General features: G+C 61.2%; 2 protein-coding genes across 4 annotated transcripts; both read right to left on the reverse strand.

Annotated features, from left to right (window-relative positions):
- Window positions 1-279: 279 nt before the first annotated feature.
- DOK4 (docking protein 4) lies at window positions 280-7,975 on the reverse strand. 3 transcript variants are annotated; one of them, XM_068693801.1, is made up of 10 exons: window positions 7,818-7,975; window positions 5,497-5,607; window positions 4,890-5,150; window positions 3,904-4,011; window positions 3,679-3,793; window positions 3,464-3,583; window positions 3,169-3,358; window positions 2,283-2,421; window positions 2,027-2,150; window positions 280-1,883 (listed from the first exon to the last, which is right to left on the reverse strand). In XM_068693801.1, exons 3-10 carry the CDS (start codon window positions 4,953-4,955, stop codon window positions 1,870-1,872), a joined length of 876 nt encoding a protein of 291 aa, XP_068549902.1. In that variant the 5' UTR covers window positions 4,956-5,150; window positions 5,497-5,607; window positions 7,818-7,975; the 3' UTR covers window positions 280-1,869. The 3 variants fall into 3 exon arrangements, with proteins under 3 accessions (XP_068549902.1, XP_068549899.1, XP_068549901.1); XM_068693798.1 differs by having other exon boundaries at window positions 280-1,935; XM_068693800.1 differs by lacking the exon at window positions 7,818-7,975 and having other exon boundaries at window positions 280-1,935; window positions 5,360-5,499.
- A 698-nt stretch (window positions 7,976-8,673) lies between these two features.
- Window positions 8,674-17,909, reverse strand: CCDC102A (coiled-coil domain containing 102A). The gene is made up of 9 exons (XM_068693794.1): window positions 17,821-17,909; window positions 15,093-15,738; window positions 12,059-12,276; window positions 11,830-11,938; window positions 11,479-11,595; window positions 11,159-11,368; window positions 10,716-10,886; window positions 10,516-10,619; window positions 8,674-9,271 (listed from the first exon to the last, which is right to left on the reverse strand). Exons 2-9 carry the CDS (start codon window positions 15,654-15,656, stop codon window positions 9,145-9,147), a joined length of 1,620 nt encoding a protein of 539 aa, XP_068549895.1. The 5' UTR covers window positions 15,657-15,738; window positions 17,821-17,909; the 3' UTR covers window positions 8,674-9,144.
- Window positions 17,910-18,164: the final 255 nt, after the last annotated feature.

Raw genomic sequence — 18,164 nt, forward strand, 5'->3', positions numbered from 1 at the left:
CAGCGCTGTGCTAGCATGGCCCCAGACAGCTGAAAGTGGGATACTGGTGTCCTTCTTTGCCCAGAGGTAGTTGATGGAGGGTATGATTTGCTACACCCATTTCCCCTCCCCAGGGCTTAATCTGAAATGTCCTTGCAGTCACTGGCCACAGAACAAAGCTTTGAGACAAAGACAGTGCCTGTAGCCTTAGAAAAGTCTCCCTTGATCAGCATTTTTCTCTGGCATGCGATACTTGAACTTGTACTTCCTGAGCGTGTTTGGATGGAACAGACAAACAGGAAGGGTGGATAAGGGTTGTTTATTCATTGAGCAATTCCTTTAAAAAAAAAAAAAAAAAAAAAAAGGACTAATCAAACATTTTTGGTAATAAATGTTAAATCTTTTCTGGATGAGGTCTGTAGCCAGGAAAAGGCAGCAGGTTATACCTCTCACCCAAGGGAGGGCACACTGCTGGGCTGGGGTACCCAGGCACTCTGCCAAGCCCAGGGAGCAGCCCTCCGCTGGCCCATGGATGTGCCAGCAGCTCCCCAGCCTCATCTACAAGCTACACAGACCCAATACACTGTATTTACAGGCCACAGACCACAGGTTCCCACATCACGATGCTCCCTGCCCCCAAAGCACAGACCTAGAGCTTTCAGGAAAGAAAGAAAACCACCAACCAACCGAACCAGACCAAAAGACTGGAAGGAAACACCAAGGTTTGTACTGCAATAAAAAGATAGCCCTTCTAAAGGAGTTCAATAAATAGGAGAACTAGAAAATCAATTGCTTTTGAGTTCAATACGTTAAGCCCAGTTCTTGTGTGCAAGGTCTTTGACCCATTCTCACTGGTGCCCACGGGCAGCAGCAGCATAGGAGCAAGGACAAATGAAACGAGCAGGGAGTGCAGCTGAGAAACGCGGCTGTTCCCCACTCGTGTCCCCTGGAAGGGCCTGAGGGGGTGCCTCTGCCCAGGGATTTCTATTTTTTTCCCCACAAAGCTTACCCTCAAGGTACAGCAGCTACTGTCCAAAAGTGGCCCCTCGGTTGCCAGTTCTGCACAGGTAAATGGAGGCGTTGGTGGGGACATGCATGTGGGGAGGGGGGGTCCCCAGGGCCAGGGCTCAGCTCACCCCAGCAGCCCCTGCCCCAGCATGCGCTGCCCTCTCTGTGTGCATGAGGCCTCGGTTTGGAAGGAAAGTCAGTTTCTCCTGAGACATCTCAATTCTACAGAGTGTTCAAATCTCTTTGAGAAGTGCAAAATCAGCCCAGTGCTGCCTCGTGCAGCAGCCCCGCAGGGCACGGCCAGAGCACATCAGGCTGGTGCAGCTGCCTCCTTCCCTATGGCAGGCTGCTCTCCAGCCTTCCAACCTGCAGAAAACTGGCTGCATTTTTTTTTTTTCCACACATCCCCATACCTCTTTTCCACCTCTCAGCTGTGTCCCCGAGAGTCAAAAATCTCTGAGCTTCTTCTCGAGGTCTCTTCAGCAGGTATGAAGTTTGCATTAGTGTGAGAAGGGAAAATCTCTTACTGTACAATACGGATATGCAATATATACTTAAAGTCACTTAACATGGAGCTAGCTGTCACCTTCTGTAACTTCAGGCTGAGGCGAGAGGCCCTGCTGCCAGCACCCCAAGGGGCTCAGCCCAGAGGATGCCCGGCCTCAGTCTCTCCATGCCAAGGGGCTGGGCACCTCTCTGAGTAGCGGGCGGCTTCCCAGGTCCTGGACACCCCCAGAAAGAAAAAGTGGCTACAGGGCACCGGGGTGGGAACCAGCAGAGCCCTCACACGTCCCGCTGCAGCCACGGTCCCCACACCACTGGGTCACGGGGATGATTTGGACTCCCTGCTCTCCGGCTGGTCGCTGTTGGAGGGCTTTGGCTTCAGCAAGATGAACCTGTTGAGGAGGTTGGTGTCCGAGCTGGTCTGGGCGCCCGCATACGCCTCCCCTAGGGACGAAGCAGAGCGTGGTCTTGCCCAGGGAACATGCTGGGGCTGGAGGAGCCACAGGTCCCCAGCAGGGCACAGGGAGATGCTCACCAGTGTAGCTGGAGGACTCGGCCATGTTCTGTGAGCCAGTGATGTGGTGCCAGTAGGCGCTGCGGGGCAGCATGGTGGTGGGGGTGCAGGGGTAGGAGAAGTGCTCACTGCCCTTGTTCAGCAGCTGCCATGGACAAGAGGGGGGTGAGCATAGCAAACAGTGCCCCACGCTCACCCCAGCAAGGCACAAGCTGTCCCAAAGCCACCCTCTCGGGGTGGCTCACCCATTTACAGCAGCCTCGGGGCCGCAGCTCACCCTGACGTTCTTCTCCATCTCCAGCAGGACCCTCTTGTGCTGCTCGGCGATGGCCAACGTGGCGCTGTGCACACGCTGGTAGATCTGCTCGCCCTCTTGTGTCTGGAAGGTGTAGAGGCCCTCACCGGCATCACACATCCTGTGGGGATGGAACACGGGTCACCACGAGGGCCACCAGCACCTACCAGGGCCAACCCACCCAGCTGAAGCCTCACTGGAGCCCCGGGACCAGAGCCCCCTGCTGCCACTGGGGCTGGTTTTGCACAACCCCAGAGCCATCCAGCGATGGGAGCAAAACCGTACTGCAGAGAGATGATTAAAAAAGCTGCCCCAGCGGCACAGTCCAGCTTCCCGTGCCTCCAGTGCTGTCCTCTCTGTGCCCCTAGAACATCTGGCTTGGTGCGGCCATGTGCTGAGCGGGAACTAGGTGAAGCCCCAAACCTCCCCAGTGGAGCTGGGCTGGAGCACAGCCCCCCAGCACCTCCTGGGGATGACGGGTGCCCCTGGGTGCCCTTCCTGGGAAAGCAGCAGCCGCCCCCTCCCCTGTGCCCCAGGAGAGTCCAGCCTGGTGAGTCAGCGGAAGCCAAGGGCTGGGATGAACGGGAAGATCATGTTTCTTCTTCTCAAGAGCCAGTAATTAGCAGGAAAGTTCCTAATATAGCCAGGCCTGACTGGAGCCAAAGCCTCCCTGTGGCAGGAGCCCGGCTCCTGGAGGGCTGGGTGTGTGGGTGGCCCCAGGAAGGGACAGCAACCGCCCCAAGGCCGTGGGGCAGAAACCCTCACCCTGGTGTCTGCCCTGCCTCAGGGCAACAGGAGCAGTGGTGCCACAGCACCTGGCAATACAGTGCCCATGCTAGTCCCTGTCCCCATGAGGGCCGTGTCTCACCGTCCGGCCTCGAAGGTGAAGCGCGTGGCATCACGGCCATAGCGGCGCAGGGAGCAGAGGGGCCAGGACACCAGCTTCACCCGAGGGTTGTGCATGTCCCAGAGGTAGATGTTTTCGTGGGTAATCTGCAGCTTGCATTCGCCATAAACATCCAGGTTGGGGCAGGGGAGGAGGAACACGTTGAACCGGTCTGGGGGGCAAAAAGAAAAAAAAAAAAAGAAAAGAAAAAAGAAAAAGATCTAAGCAGGGCTATAGTGGGGCTGAGCCAAGCAGGTGCCCTTCCACCTGCACTCACCCGTCTGCTCGCACTGCACGCCGGGCGCCAGCAGGTCAGGCTCCCCCAGGCTGATGTCGTTCAGGTGGGCGCCCAGGCACTCCACCGACAGCACCTTGTACCACTCCTCCGCCTCCAGCTCTGCAAGGCACGTGGCAGCTCAGGGCTCTCACCAGGCCCAGCAAAAAGGGGCCGCATGAATTCAGCCCAGCCCAGCCCACGGGGTGCCCCCATACCCGAATCACAGGTGAAAGTCCGGGCCGAGTCATCAGTGAAGACGATGGCCACCGCCTGCCTCTTGGTCTCCTTGGGCAGACGGGTGATGCACTTAACATTGCTGATCTCGGTGACCTGGGGAGGGAAATGGGGAGGGAGCGTCACTGGAGGCTGTGTCCACGCCTGGCTGCGTCCCCCTGAGGGTCCCCTCCATGCACCAGCACGCCTCGGCCGTGGCCCCTCACCTTGGGGCAGCCCCGCAGACACGCTGACTTCTCATCTGGGTACTTCTCCAGGCGCTGGGGCCCTTTGCTGGAGGATTTGCGGAAGACCAGCCAGCACCGCCGGTAGATCTGTGGACAGAAAGCACCCGGAGTGGGGCTCAGCACCACACAGCACTGCCGCTTCTGGGCGTCCCCCTCTCCAGTGTTAATTTGCTTTTTCCCCCCAACAATTGGAAGCAGAAATCCCGGGATTCAGGCAAGGCTCTCCATCCCTCAGCTTCCCCATCCCCAGGGGGTCCCAGATGTGTGGGAAGCCCACAGGACCGCTGACCCTTCTGCCTCATCCCATCTGAGCTGCACCGGGGCTGGGAGGGGACACCGGGGGCTGGGCGTCCTGGATCTCCCTTCTTGGGGCCCCTCGAGGCCCCCACCCTATGGGCCGTAATTGCAGCTTAATTAGCAAATACGGGAGAGGTCCCCAAGGCCAGGCTGCCCAGCCCCATCCTGGCATCTCCCCCTTTCCCTCTCCCCCCAGCCCCAGCCTGGGAGCGTGGCAGGGCCGTCCCCCACCCCCACCCACCCGCTCCGTCTTTGTTCTCCCTAATTAGCGTGCAATTACCCGGCATGCTCGCTGCTCTCGGTTCCCAGTGATGGAGGCGGGGGCCCGGCCCCGCTCCCCATAGGGGCACCCCCTTTGCAGCTGGGGTGCGCCCCCACCCAGAGCCCACAGCCCAGCCAACGGGGACAACGAGCGGAGGGAAACTGAGGCACGGCGCTCGGCGGGGGGACTCGGGTAACAAGTGCCCCCAGCTGCCTGCCCCCCTCGCCCCGCATGCGGCCCTAACATGCTGCTTTTTCAGCCAAAAGGCCCCAAAGGCTGGGAGCACAGGCTGTCACAAGAGCCAACGTGGCTGTGCCCCTGGCCACAACACCTCTCGTGGCAGCCAGCGGACGCGGAGCATCCCCCTGCCCCCCAGTGTGCTGCCTCCCCCCCCAGCCCCACTCACCCCCAGCTTTCTGCTCTTCATCCTCACATAGCCTTGCTTGATGATGTCATTAAAATTCGTAGCCATAGCGAAGCCTGGCGGTGGGGGGGGCCCTGCCGAGGGGAGGCTGCTGCCTTCGCCACCTCTCCTCACCACCTCCTCTTCCTCCGTTCACCTGCACTCCCCCCCACCGGCCGCTGTTTCACTGCCTCCTCCACCCCGGCTTTGTCCTAGCGTTGTCCCCCATCTTCTCCCCGGCGCGGGATCCTATCTTGGCACCGGCTGGAAAATAAAAATGACAGATAGACAGGAGATGGTGACATCTTCCTCTGTCTCTCCTCCTCCTCCTCCCTTCGCTGGCTGAACCATTGCGGTGGAACAGTCCGGCATTAACCCCTGCCAGCACAGCAGCACCAAGCCCGCTCACCCCAGCACACACATGGCGAGGGGGTTCCCCACCTCGGGCCATGCCTCCCCGCCTTGCTCAGCACCTGCACAGCTCCTTTGCTCTTTGTATCCCTCCCCAGCACAGACGACACTTGCAGCAGCAGCACCAGGGGCCACAGGACAGGGCTCCCCCTGCACTGCTGGGCGCGTGTGGCAGACCTCGCCCGCAGGTCTCCATTACCTCCTGCGCTTCATCTCCGTCCTCCCAGGCTGCTCAGTCTGACAGCAAAATGGCCCAGGCTACCAGCGCTGACATCAGTAGGGTTCAGTGTTAACAACCTCTTGCCAGGAGCTGGAAAAATGTAAAGAGTAGAGCCAAGCCCTGTCCTGCACCCCACCCCTCCCTGGCCGAGGAGCAGTGTCCCAGGGGACGCCGTGGTGTCCAGCCCCTACCACCACCAGGAATCAGGGCCACGTAAGGCCTCCTGCTCACCCGCAGGCTCCTCTGCCCTCTCAGCACCTCCCCACCCTCAAAGAGGGGCACGGGGCCAGGACAGTGTCATTCACCCACTGCACTGCCTCATTCACAAGCTCCAGAGCGCTGAGTGATGCCGGCCCAGCTCCGCCTTTGGCAGTGGTGCTGTGCCAGCCCGTCGCCCCCCCGGCCCTCCCCCTGCTTCTCCCTCTTCTGCCCACACCAGACAGCATCCCTGCTGCCCCCCTGTCCAGCCCTGGCCCGGCCAGGAGAGCCCCAGCTCACCCGCCTCCACAGAGTTGTTTATCCTTTCGGAAAGATGCTTCCCCTGCATTTATTTTATTTATTTATTTATTTTAATCCCCAGAGTCCTACACAATTATCTTAAATGTCAGCATCTGCGAGCCTGTGGCTTTGACCCCACACAGCGCTCCAACCCCGAGCAGTCTGCAGGAGGCCCCAGCCAGCTCAGCCCTGCCCTGGGACGTCTCAGCCATCGTGCTGCTTGCCAAAGGGGCTGCGTGCTCCTGCTTCCAGCCCCGAGACCCCATCCCAGAGCCAGCTCTTGAGGCCATCCCACCTGGAGGCGTGCATGTCCCCGTGGTGCCTCAAGCTCCCCTAGCACCGCCACTCTGCACCCGCCCCACCAGAGCCTCTCGCAATGAGTCCTGGAGCCTCAGCAGTAAATAATTAATGCAATTCAAAGCGAGATGAAAAACCAACATGATTACTCAGAAGCCAAACAGCACCAGCTCCAGCAAAGGCGGAAGAGGTGCTGGGACTCGCCTGCCACCCATTTCCCACCACCCCGGCGGGAGAGGGCCTGCAGCATCACAGCTCGTCCAGGCACACCAACAGAGCAGGGACACCAGCTGCATCCCCGTGGACACCTCAACCTCACCGCAGTGCCCATCGCTCCGATGGCCAAAACTGAGGGTCATTGAAAGCTGAGCCTGAGCTGCTTGCCAGGGCACGTAGCCCCAGCGGCTCTGCCATGCAGCTGGGGCAGCCAAACCCAGCTCATGCCGGTACAGCCCTCCCACACCAGCCCCCAGCAGGACAGTGCCCCAAAGGTTGACAGCATCCACATTCCTGGTGCTGCTGTGGCCACCACCCTGCAGGATGGGACAGCACAGGGGCAGCTGTGGCTCCAGCTCTGTCCCAGCACAGAGCACCGGGGATGGGCAGATGTGGGTCCCCTCACTGCTGGGAAGGGGCTGGGAGTGCCCCAACCCCACACCATGGCCACTGCTGGGGTCCTGTGAGGCCACCATTGTCCTGCTTTCTGCAAGCCCTGGGCTTGCCCAGGGAGGAGGGAAGGAGGCTGGAGAAGGACGTCACCACACAGCTGGGCCATTGCCTCCTGCCAGTGCCTGCAGCGATGCCCGCACGGTGCCACAGGTCAGGCAGCCAGCACGTGCCAAATCCAGAGCGCTGGAGGCACGGCTGGCCTCAGAGGCCATGCTGGCTGGAAGGTCCCTGGCACCAGCTCCATGGAGCTGCATTATCCCTTTCCCAGATGGAAAAATCCCCGAAGGAAGGCAGTAACCTAGGAAACAGCCTGCTGGTGGAGGAACAGGCATTCCCGGAGATGCTCGGGAGCGAAGCTCTGCACCAGAGACACCCCATTCCCAGAGCTCCCCCGGTCCCCAGGACCCTGCACCACCAGGGACAGTCCTGGAGGTCTGCGTGCAGCCGGGAGAGGCAGCTCCAGCCACCGCTGCTGCCCTCATGGCCTGCTTGGGTGACCCCAGGATGGCTCCCCCGGGCTGCCCACGAGGAGCCCAGTCCCATAGGGACCCACCCTGAGTGGTTGTAGCGGTGGGGACCGTGGGAGCACCCTGGGACCCTCCCGATGCAGGACAGGACCAGCGCTCACCCCCGCGGCGAGCATCGCACCCCACGGGCACTACAGCAGAGCCGAGCGCCTCCTGCCCCTGCACCCCCAGCACCCCACCGAGCACCCCCACACCGGGGCACCCCCAAACCTCCACCACCCCGGCACCGCACCCGGCCGTGCCAACCCCCTCCGGGGCCCCGGTGACCGCACCCGAGCCGCTCTGCGGGGCTCTCACCCCCGGCCTTACCCGGCCCCAGCTCTGCAGCCTCCGGCCCCGGAGGCTCGGGCGGCCCCGGCGTCCAGCACGGCGGCGGCGCGGCGAGACGGGGAGCCGGGGGGACGGCGGAGGGGGGGGGGCCGGGATCCGTGCGGCCCCCGCCCCGCCCCGCGCCCCGCCCCGGCCCCGCTCCCGGCCCGCCCCGGCCGCCTCCGAGCCGCCCGGCGCCGCCCGGCCACCATTCGGCTTCAGAGTGAACGCCCCGCGGCTCCCCGCCTGTCCCCGGGCGCAGGGAGGCTTTGGGTGGATGGGGCTGCGTCCCGGTCCCCTCTCTGCACCTCGTTTCGCCGCCTGCTGCATCCCAAAAAGTGCTGCTGGGCACCAGCGGGGCCCCTGAAACCACCCCGCGGGTGCCTGCACCCCCCCACACACGCTGTTGGCTCCTTAAAAGTACTGCTCAGTGCAAATGAAGAGCATTTAAAAAAAAAAAAAAAGGCACCAAAAAGAGCCATGCTTTTAGCCAATCAATTAAAAAGCGGAGCGAGGAGATTAGCTCACTGAAAGATTAATTTTTAATGAGATTCTGTCTGAGCTCCTCCAAAGCCCTAGTGGCGCCCTGGGCTGGCAGGCGGGTACTGGGATGCAGAGCTGTGATCACAACCCAAGGGCCAGCACCTCTGCACCCATGGGTAAGCACCCTGGGGCCACCAGAGCAGTCGCAGACCACATCCCACGTGCATCTTGCTGAGAAACATCATCCCCCAGGTGCTGCCTGCGCCGTGGTGGCCGTGTGTACCTTTGTCCTTCCAACCTCGATCCCACAGCAGGGCCCTGAGCCTGCCAGCAAGGAGCTGTGGAGATAGATCAGCAGCCCAAGACACCAACAGAGCCTGGGCCCCTCTGGGCTCTGTATTTATAATAAAAAATCATATACAAATACATACATACATATTATATATATATATATATAAAATTGGGCAGGAGAGCCTGACTGGCTGCAGGGCCCTGGGTCACCCCACTCAGCACAGTGCCCCTCTCCACCCCAGGTTTCCTCCTCCTGGTCTGCTCGGTTGTTGCTTAGTTTTGTACCCACATCTCTTCCAGGGGGAGCTGGCAGCCAAGGGGCATCAGATACTGTCCGAGAAGTGGAGGCAGCAGGCTCAGGACATCCCCAGGCAAGAATCTTCCTGCTGCTCTGTTCCTCAGTTCCCCCATCCATATCGGGGTCATAGCACAGGTGATGTGGGTGCAAGGTGGTGTGAGATGAGCCTGGTGGTGTCAGGCACTTGTTGGCAGGGAACCACCACAGGACGTGCCCATGGCAGTGGTGGCTGGGGTGCTGCCCCAGCCCCAGGCACTAGGGCACTTGTATCTGCAGGTCCTCGTCTTCGTCAGGGTCGCTGGTGCCATCCCCGGGGTCGTCGGGGCCGAAGCGGGTGCTGCGCATCTTGCCGAAGAGCGGTGTGCTCTGCTGCCGCCGCAGCCTGCAGAGGGAGAGATGCCAGGGCTGGCAGCAAGGTGAAGCCCCTGCCTCATCCCACCCCCCCCCCCCAACTCATGGGGCACCCACCAAGTCTGGGAACTTGCACACAAACCAGAGAGGCACCCTCACATCCCCAGGGGAGGTGCCTCAGTTTCCCCATCTGCAAACGCAGCAGCTTCCTCCCACTTCTCCCACAAAGCAGCCCTGAAAGTGCTGATGTGGAGCTAAATCACAGGGAGCAGGGGGGGGCTCAGCATTGTAATGGCCCAGTCAACAGGAAGCTCAGTGTCTTTAGCTCCTCACTAACTCCTGCATTAAAATTCATCAACGAAGATTTATGGGGCAAATCTGAAATCAGGGGCCCAGGACTGTGAAGGCACAGCTCTCCCACTGTTCCCTGGTTGTTTGCTGCATTTTACTGGAAAGCATGAATTATTCAGGGTGAGTGTGCTGGAGGGGCAGGGAGGGGGGAAGATGAAGCCTCCATTATTCCTCTATGATTTAATGAAGATGTCCCAATAAAATAAAGGAAGATTATAAAAACAAACTCCCCAAGTACCTCCCAGAGATGTTTTGGAGCAGAATTGATCTCTCTCATGGCCATTTTATCTCTTTATTGCTGGAGAAGCAAAGTGAGCCCAGTGAAAACGTTTTAAGAGCAATAAAACCTGAGGCCTTTTCAGTGGCTGCTGGCTCCCTGTGCCTGCATTGCTGCTCCTCCTCAGGCTCAGGTCTGCCCAGGGCAGCCTGTGCCACCCGGGGACAAGGATGGAGGTGCCCCAGCAGTTGCTCAGCATCAGAGCCAGGCAGGGGCCAGGAGAATGCAGTACAGGTCTGCAGAAACCTTCAGAGTCTTGAGCTCTGTGATTTGTGCTGTTGAATGTCTCAGGTGGGACGATCCCAGATGGGGACAGAGGTGCTCTCCATTAGGACAAAAGGCCTGAGCACCCTGACACCTCCCCAGCTCTGGGGACATCGCTGCTGGCTGGTCCCAGCACAGCCCTTCCCCTCACCTCCAGCCAAGGAGCCCAGGACAGAGAATGCAGCCTAGGCTCAGTTCCTGCTTCCCCAGCCCTGCTTGTGCTGCCCTGACGCTGGGCATCATCAGGCGAAATCTCAGTGAAGCCAGGCTGCACTGGTCTGCAGGCAGCCTCATGCTGGGTTTAAGTGGGAGAGGAAGGTCACCCAGTTTCCAGCCCACCCTTGTGTCCTCCTCAGCCCGTCACACCCTCTGACCCTGCTCACCGGGACTGCAGGTGCTCCAGCTGCACCTGGAAGCTCTCACTCTGCTCCGTCTGTTCGTCCAGCGACCTCTGCAGCTTCCGTGCCTGGTTGTGGGCCTCATCCAGCTGCAGGAGGGGACGAGGACAGGGATGGGGCTGTCTGCAGCCACAGAACAAGCAGAGCCACCCCCTCCCCAGGGTGTGCCGCCCGCGGGGGCTCACCTCGTCCTCAGCTTGGGCCAGCTCCTTCTTCAGCTCCTCCACCCTCAGGCGCAGCTTCTTCACCTCGCCCTCGTGTTGTTCCACACGGCGGTTGGCATGGGCCAGTTCCGCCATCTTCTCCTGGTACTGCTTCTTCAGCTTGGTGTGGATGTGTTTCAGGTCGGCCAGCTCCTGCAGCAGAAGGGGGCTGAGCATGGCTGCTCTGAGGGTACCCCCCAACAGCCCCTCTCCCTCCCCGGGGACCTCTCCCACCACCCCCCACGATGGAGGAGCAGTAACAGAACAGAGATGGGGTCACTGCTGCCCCCTAAATGAGGGGTGAAGGCAGAGTTTGGGAGGAGGATGAACCACCTCTGAAGTGACAGGGGCACGCAGGGACCCAGGGCTCCCTCGCAGGGAGCAGCACAGGGCTGAGGAGGCCCCGGGTGGGATTCCCCTCACACCTTGTTCTTTTCGAAGAGCTCGGCCTGGATGGTTTTGAGGTCGGTGTCCAGGGCGCTGGCGGTCTGGCGCCGCTTGCGAGCCAGCACCTCCTCCAGGTCCTCGATCTGCGCCCGCAGCTTCTTGTTCTCCCGCTCCAGGTTGAGCTTCTCAGTCTCCAGCCGCTCCCGCCGGCCCCACTCAGCCGCGTTCTCTGCCTGCAGCCGCTCCATCTGGGCAGGGGATATAGGGTAGCCCAGGGGGAGCAGAGGTTCCCCTGCTCCTTCATACCCTCTCCTCTCTTACTGGAGCGCCCCAGCTGCCCCCCACCACCCAGCCTCACCTCCATGCGCAGCTCCGCCAGCTTCTTGTCCATGCTGGAGCGAGCACCCAGTTCATCCTCCAGGTCCTCCGAGATGCGTCCCAGCTCATCCTGGTGGATCTCCTTGAGGATGTTCAGCTGCATGGGGGATACAGCACCTGAGGCAGGCAGTGACCACCTACCCGACACCAGCTGAACTCGTCTCCACAGCCCCCTCTAGGCTGGGGGGACGTGTCCCCCTTGGCCACTCCACAGCTGCCACCTCTAGCAAGGCCTGGAGTCTCCAGACCTCTGGGGAAGGACCAGAGTAGCTGGATCAATGGCACTACCACAGGGACATGCCCCCCCCCGGCCTCTGGATATCTCACTCACCTGCTTCATCACCTCCTGCTTGTTCTTGTTGAGCTCCTCATACTTGATCTTCCACTGGCTGAGCTCGCCCTCCAGCTTCTCGATGTTCTTGCTGAGTGCCAGCTTGTCCCTGCGGAGAGGCATCCCCAGTGAGGGCTGGCAGGACCTCATGGTCCATCTCCTCTCAGTGGAGACGGCTGCCAGCCAGGCTTGGATGGCACCCCACAAGCCTGAAGCCCCAAGCACTCACTCCCGCTCCTTGAGCAGCACTTTCTGGGACTCGTCCAGCCTCAGCTTCAGGGCAGTGATTTTGGTGGCATCCTCCTCAATGACGCTGACGTCCTCCCAGAGCAGACGGCTCCGCTCCTGGCGGGAGAAGGAGGCCCGTGTGCCTGGGGCACCCCGCTGCTCCCAGCTCTCAGCACCCTCCTGCTTGCTCTTCAGGATGTTCTCCACCAGCTCCAGCTCCTGTAGTGCCACAGCCAGCCCAGCACAGGGAGGAAGGGGTCATGAGCAGGAAGCCAAGGCCTTCCCCAACGAGGGTGCAGCCCTGGCTCCCCATGCACCAGGGATGCCAGCCACTGCTCTACAGTGTGCGATAGCCATCAGCATCCCCAGCTCCTATTCCATATCCTTCCCTCCTGGGCCCCCTTTCTCGACAGCCCAGCCCCATCAAGGCCGATGAGGATGCCCCTGTGCATCTTCGCACTTTCACACCCGCCACACTTTCTGCCTCCAACCTCTGCACCTTGCTCCATGTTCTGTGCTATATTAGGGAGGGGTTGTACTGACTTATTACACCAATCTGACTGTGACCACCACGCCATGGAGGTCTTTAACCAGGCTCCAGGAGTGCACAGCAAGTCAGCTTGCTGCAGAAAACCCCCTCAATGTTTGCTTGCTTGTGCTTTTTGCACATCCACAAAATCCATGGGTGGGCGTGTACAGCACTGCAGCCTGGTCACTATCAAAGCCCTGCTTGCTCCTGGGGCTGGTGAAGAGGGAGCCAACACTGTTGACAGCAAGACCTCCCAGAGAGGAGAGCTGCTCCTGGTCTCAGGAAATACCCGTGGACAAATTCACAGCTGGGATTGCAAGAGGCTGCGGATTTGTCCCCATCACTGTGGGGCTCCTGTCAGGGGAGCTGCAGAGACGTGCCCATGAGGGATGAGTCCCCCCCATCCTCCTTTCCCTCCTCAACTCACAGTTTTTTTCCCCAGCGATCTATTTTCCAGCAACATGATGTCCTCAGGAGCCAAGTAGAGAGCCTGTGCTGGCTGTTTCTGCTTACCATGGGGTGTTTGGGATGCAGGGGCTGTGTGCTGAGACCCCTGGTGAGGCTGTACGGTGGTTGCACAGGAAGCCAGGGGAGGCTGCTGAGCCGCAAGCAGAGAACAAGGTTTTCTGGCAAAGCTGTACCAAACTCAACAACACCCCCCTGCTACAGATGCTGTGGCCTCCAGCTGTGCAGCACGATGATGTTTACTTTTCCTGCTTAAAAATGTGCAAACTGATTCCTTTGAGTTCTTACACCAGAAATTTCCTGGTTTCAGTGCAGAATAAGGCTTACAGCCATTAACCGTAACCTCAGTCCACTGCAGAACACGGGGCAGTCCCCTGGACAGCCTGTGCCTGCTACACACATACACCAGCTACCACAGCACAATTATCCATGCCTATTTGTTACTTTATTCTCAGATTTCACCCTTGGCAGCCATGCAGTCAGATGCACTGAACCATCATGATACAGTTTCCCAAGGTACCACCTCTGCTCTATCTATGAGGGCAGCCATTTAATCACGGAAGTCTATCAGGTTGATAATGCATGACTTTTCCCTTGGTGAAGCCACGCTGACTGCTCCTGGAGGTTTTCTTGTCCTCCATGTACCTGGAAATGGTTTCCAGGATTAGCTATTCCATCACTCTTGTCCTAGCAGCCAGATTCAATTCTACTTAGGCTTTAGCTTTCCTAATTTCATCCCTGGAGGCTCAGACAATGTCTCTGTATTCCTACAAGGCTACCCATCCTTGCTTCCATCCTCTCCATGCCTCCTTTCCTTGTGATTGAGTTTGACCAGGAGCTTCTTTTTCATCCATGCAGGCCTCCTGGCTTTTTTGTCTGACTTTCTCTTTGTTGAGATGCATTGCCTCTGAGCTTGGAGGAGGTGGTCTTGGAATAGCAACCAGCTTCCTTGGACTCCTCTTCCCTCCAGGGTTTTATTCCATAGTACTCCACCAAGGAGATCCCCCAAGAGGCCATAGTCTGCTTTTCTCAAGTCCTGGGTAGTGAGCTTGCTGTGCATCTTCCTCACTGCCCTAAGGAGCCTGAACTCCACCATCTGATAGTCACTGCAGCCAAGGCTGCCTTTTACCTTTATGCCCCCAACAACTTGGTGAGCATGAGGTCCAGCAGACCACCTCTCCTCACTGCCTCTTCTGTCACTTGGAGAAGGAAGCTCTCATCAACACATTCCAGGAGCTTCCTCGATTGCTTATGTCCTGCTGTCTTGTCCCTCCAACAGATCTCAGGGTGGTTCAAGTCCCCCATGAGGTCCAGGGCCTGCGAATGTAATGCTGCTTCTGTCTGTAGAGGGCCTCATCTGCTCGTTCTGCCTGGTGCGGTGGCGTGCAGCAGACACCCCCTATAAGGTCCCCTATACCTCCTTTACCTCTCGTCTCTTTAATCCTAAACCAGAAGTCCAGAAATTCCCTAGCAGAGCTTCATGTGCTCCAGCTGCTCTCCCACACGGAGGCTTTCAGCCCCTCCTCATCCTCCCAGCCAGTCCTTCCTGAACAGCCGGCATCCCTCCACTGCCACACTCGTTATGGGAGTAATCCCACCACGTCTCCATGACCCCAACAAGACAATGACCCTGCATTTGCACAAACATCTCCAGCTCATCTTCTTTATTCCTCATCCTGTGTGCATTAGCATACGGGTACCTAAGAAAGGCACCCTGGCACGTTGAGCTCCTAGAAAGGGATTAGGGGATTTTTCTACAATGGTGCCTAGGAGGATCTTCTTTGCTTACAAGGACCCTGTCCATCTGCTGACACTCCCCCACCCCACCGCTCCCAGAGGCTCAGTCCCCAGCCTGCCCTGCTCTCAGCAGCACCACCCCACCTGGGAGAGCTCTGCTACATGGCACCACGCCATCCGGCCCCACTGGCTGCAGGACCCCCCTCCCATCCCCAGCTCCTGCAATGCCTCCCTTTTCCCAATTCTTGGGATTTCCCCCCTTGCCTCCCCCCGGCCCTGGTAGGGGCAGTGCCTGCAGCTTCACCTTGGCTTTGTGAGGCGCCTCGGCCCCCACGTCGCGCACGGGCTCCCGTTCGGCATCGGCCTCACCGTCCCCATTGGTGTCGGCGTCAGGGCTGTGGTCCTGGCCACGGAGGCGTGCCAGCTGCCGGCCCAGCTGCTGGCGCTCCTGCAGCCCTTCCTGGCGCTCGCGGCGCAAGCCGGCCAGCTCCTTGGTGAGGGCCTCCAGGCGGTGCCGCAGCTGCCGCACCTCCTCGCGCGCCCGGTTGCGCTCAGCCCGCACCTTGCTCCACTTCTCCCGCCAGTTGGCCGTGCAGTCTGACCACCACCGCATCGTCTTCTCCATCTGGGCCGCCCGTGCCCGTGCCTCCTCCAGCTCCCGCAGACGCAGCTCTTCCCGGCCCTCCCAGTCCCCCTCCAGCAGGGCTGGCGGGGGTCCGGGTGAGGGCGTCCCGCTGGGTGGCGAGGGGGGGGACGGGGCAGGGGCCAGCTCGCCCCCGCTGCCCCGCTCGGGGCCCAGCAGGGCCAGCAGCGAGCCCCCGTGGAGCTGGGGTGAGCCGGCCAGGCGCGAGGCCCCGCTCTGGCTCATGGCAGACCTCCCTGGTGTGGGCCCTAGGGCAGTCGCATCACCTTTTCCGTCGCTGTCAGGGTGTCCCCTCTGATGTGGAGGCCTGTGAGAAAGAGGAGGTGTCAGGAGAGGCTGGAGAGGGAAGAGCTGAAATGCTCAGGTGGAGGGGGGTGGCATGGCCTATGTGGTGGCATAGGGACAGCCACCACCTACCTCCTGGAATCATCCTGAGGGGCATCCCCTAGCCCCAGATACTGTCATATGGCTCGTTTGGGGAGGTGGCACATAAAGCCTTGAGATCTCCAGTGAGGTCCCTAGCAATGACCCAAGCAAGGACCCTGGTGACATTCCCCAGTGAGGTCCCCAAGAAGGCATCCAGCAAGGACCCAAGGGATGTGACCAGACGAGTCCCCATTGAGGACCCTGGTGGCATCCTTAGAGAAATTCCTGGTGATGACCTCAGCAAGGACCCAAGTAATGACCCCAGAAGGGTCCCCAGCGTGTGGTGTCCCCAGCAAGGACCACCCAGCCACTGGCACCTTATCCTGGCTTGGCTCCACAGCTCACACTTGCCGAGTGCCTGGTGCGTGACAGGGATGCACATGGGGCAGGAGGTGGTTCTGCCACCCTGAGTCTCTTTCAAGGGGGGTAGAGGGCAGATGGGACCCCCATGCCATCACCCCCTTCAGGTGCCAACAGCAATGGTTGGGGCAGGATGGGGTCAGCTATTTCACTGCAGGGGCATGGAGGCAAGGCCAGTGGCCCTCCTGCCCCACATGCCACCCACCCCAGGGCTTGTCCTGCCCATCCTGGGCAGCTGCAGGACCCGTTCCTGCAACACACCAGAGTTCAAGCCCCCTCAGAGTTACTGCGGGAGCAGGGCTGGCCAAATCACAGGGCCCAGCTGCAGCCCCGACAGCTCCTGCAAAGCGTAAAGGTGCCAGCGGGATGGAGGATGGCAGGAGCAGCTGCTGGAAGCGCACTCCAGCTTGAAACCAGACAGCCTGTGGAGTGCCGGCACTGCAGGGTGCATCCTCCCCACCACCACAGGGCCAGGCTGGGCTCTGCCAGCTCACCTCAGCTCTGAAGGCAGGATGAGCGCAGAGGTGGCAGGATGCACTCTACGGTAATATGGGAACAGCAAGCTCAAGCCAGCTGCCTGCAGCTGTGAAATGACCTCGGTGCAGCAGGGAAGCCCTGGGCTCTGCCAAAAAGGGAAACCAACCCAGGAAACCTCAATGGGAGGTTGCTACACCTCCTAATGGGATAAGTACAGAGGCCAGGGCTAGCCAGCCCGCAGCCTGCCAGTCCATCAGCGTGGAGCCAGACCCAGTGCCGGTCTCAGCACTGCTCCGGGGGTCACCTCCATGCAAACCCCGCTGCTGCCAGGCCTGGGGTGCTGCCGGAGCCCTCGTGTGGATTCAGGAGCCCCCAGTGGGCACGACGTGGGTGCTCCGCGTGCTGCGGTCACCACGGAGGGGACAAACCCGAGGCTGCCCTGCACCTGTGCCGGCTGCCACGTCCCAGCAGCGGCAGCTCGGCGGTGCTCAGGCAGGGTCCGGGACCCCCGCAGGGCGCGCACCGGGGGGCGCCTCTCCCCGTGCCCACGCCAGGCAGCGGCACCGCGCTCCGACGGCGCTCAATGAAGCTTCCGAGGAGCCCTGCGGGAGGTGCAGGCGGGGGCTCGACGGCAGAGGCGCTCACAGCGCTACCGCCCCCCGGGTCCCGCGGCACCGGGCAGCTCCGCGCACCGCGGTCCCGCCGGCACCGGAGCCGCCCCCGCGGGCTCCCCCCCGGCCCCGTCCCACCGCGCGCCCCCCGCCGGCCGCCCCGGGCTCCCCGCGGGGGCGGAGCCGCCCGTCCCCCGCGACGCCCCATTGGCCGAGGCCGCTGCCACTCAGCCGCCCGCTGCTGACGCGCCCGGCCCGCGGGAGCCGCCGCATTCCTTCGTGCCCCCCGCCCCGCCCGGCCCGGCACGGCCCGGCCCGGCACAGCCCGGTTCGGGTCGGGGCCGCCTGGCTCAGCCCAGCTCGGCTCAGCCCAGCCCGGCTCAGCTCGGCTCAGCCCGTCCCGTCCCGGCCGCCCCGCACCCCCCCGGCCCTGCCGCACCAAACTTTCTTGCAAGTTGTCCGCGCCGCCCCGCCCGGTGCCCGCGCCGCGCCCCCGCCCGGTGCCGCCCGCTCACCGGGGACCGCCGAGCTGCGGGCAGCCCGCGCGGCACGGGGCGCTTCTGGCGGAGTCCGCTGCTCCTCCTCCTCCTCCTCCTCCTCCTCCTCCTCCTCCTCCTCCCGCCGCTCCCCGCCCCCCGCCCCGGGCCGGGCCAGGCCACGCCACGCTCGCGGCGCTGCGCCGGGACCGGTGGCGGCGGGACCCGGCTCCGTGCTCGGCCCGCGGCGGGGCTGGGAGTGCACGAGGGTGTGCATAAAGTTTTGCACGAAGTTTTGCACAAGGGTGTGCACAAGGGTGTGCACAAGGGCGTGCACGGTTTGCACAAGGGCGCGCTGCCACGCGGGTGTGCTGCACGCATCC

The sequence above is a fragment of the Anas acuta genome, chromosome 10 (assembly GCF_963932015.1).
Source record: "Anas acuta chromosome 10, bAnaAcu1.1, whole genome shotgun sequence".
NCBI lineage: Eukaryota > Metazoa > Chordata > Aves > Anseriformes > Anatidae > Anas > Anas acuta.

Excerpts from the sequence above, each read along its gene's own strand:
- CCDC102A (XM_068693794.1), bottom strand. The coding sequence starts at position 15,656 with ATGAGCCAGAGCGGGGCCTCGCGCCTGGCCGGCTCACCCCAGCTCCAC. Across the intron at positions 10,620-10,715 it reads TGGCCCAAGCTGAGGACGAG|CTGGATGAGGCCCACAACCA; the intron begins GTGAGCCCCCGC and ends CCCCTCCTGCAG. Across the intron at positions 9,272-10,515 it reads CTGGAGCACCTGCAGTCCCG|GCTGCGGCGGCAGCAGAGCA; the intron begins GTGAGCAGGGTC and ends CTCCCTCTGCAG.
- DOK4 (XM_068693798.1), bottom strand. The coding sequence starts at position 4,955 with ATGGCTACGAATTTTAATGACATCATCAAGCAAGGCTATGTGAGGATG. Across the intron at positions 4,012-4,889 it reads TGAAGAGCAGAAAGCTGGGG|ATCTACCGGCGGTGCTGGCT; the intron begins GTGAGTGGGGCT and ends TTCTGTCCACAG. Across the intron at positions 3,794-3,903 it reads GTCTGCGGGGCTGCCCCAAG|GTCACCGAGATCAGCAATGT; the intron begins GTGAGGGGCCAC and ends TTCCCTCCCCAG.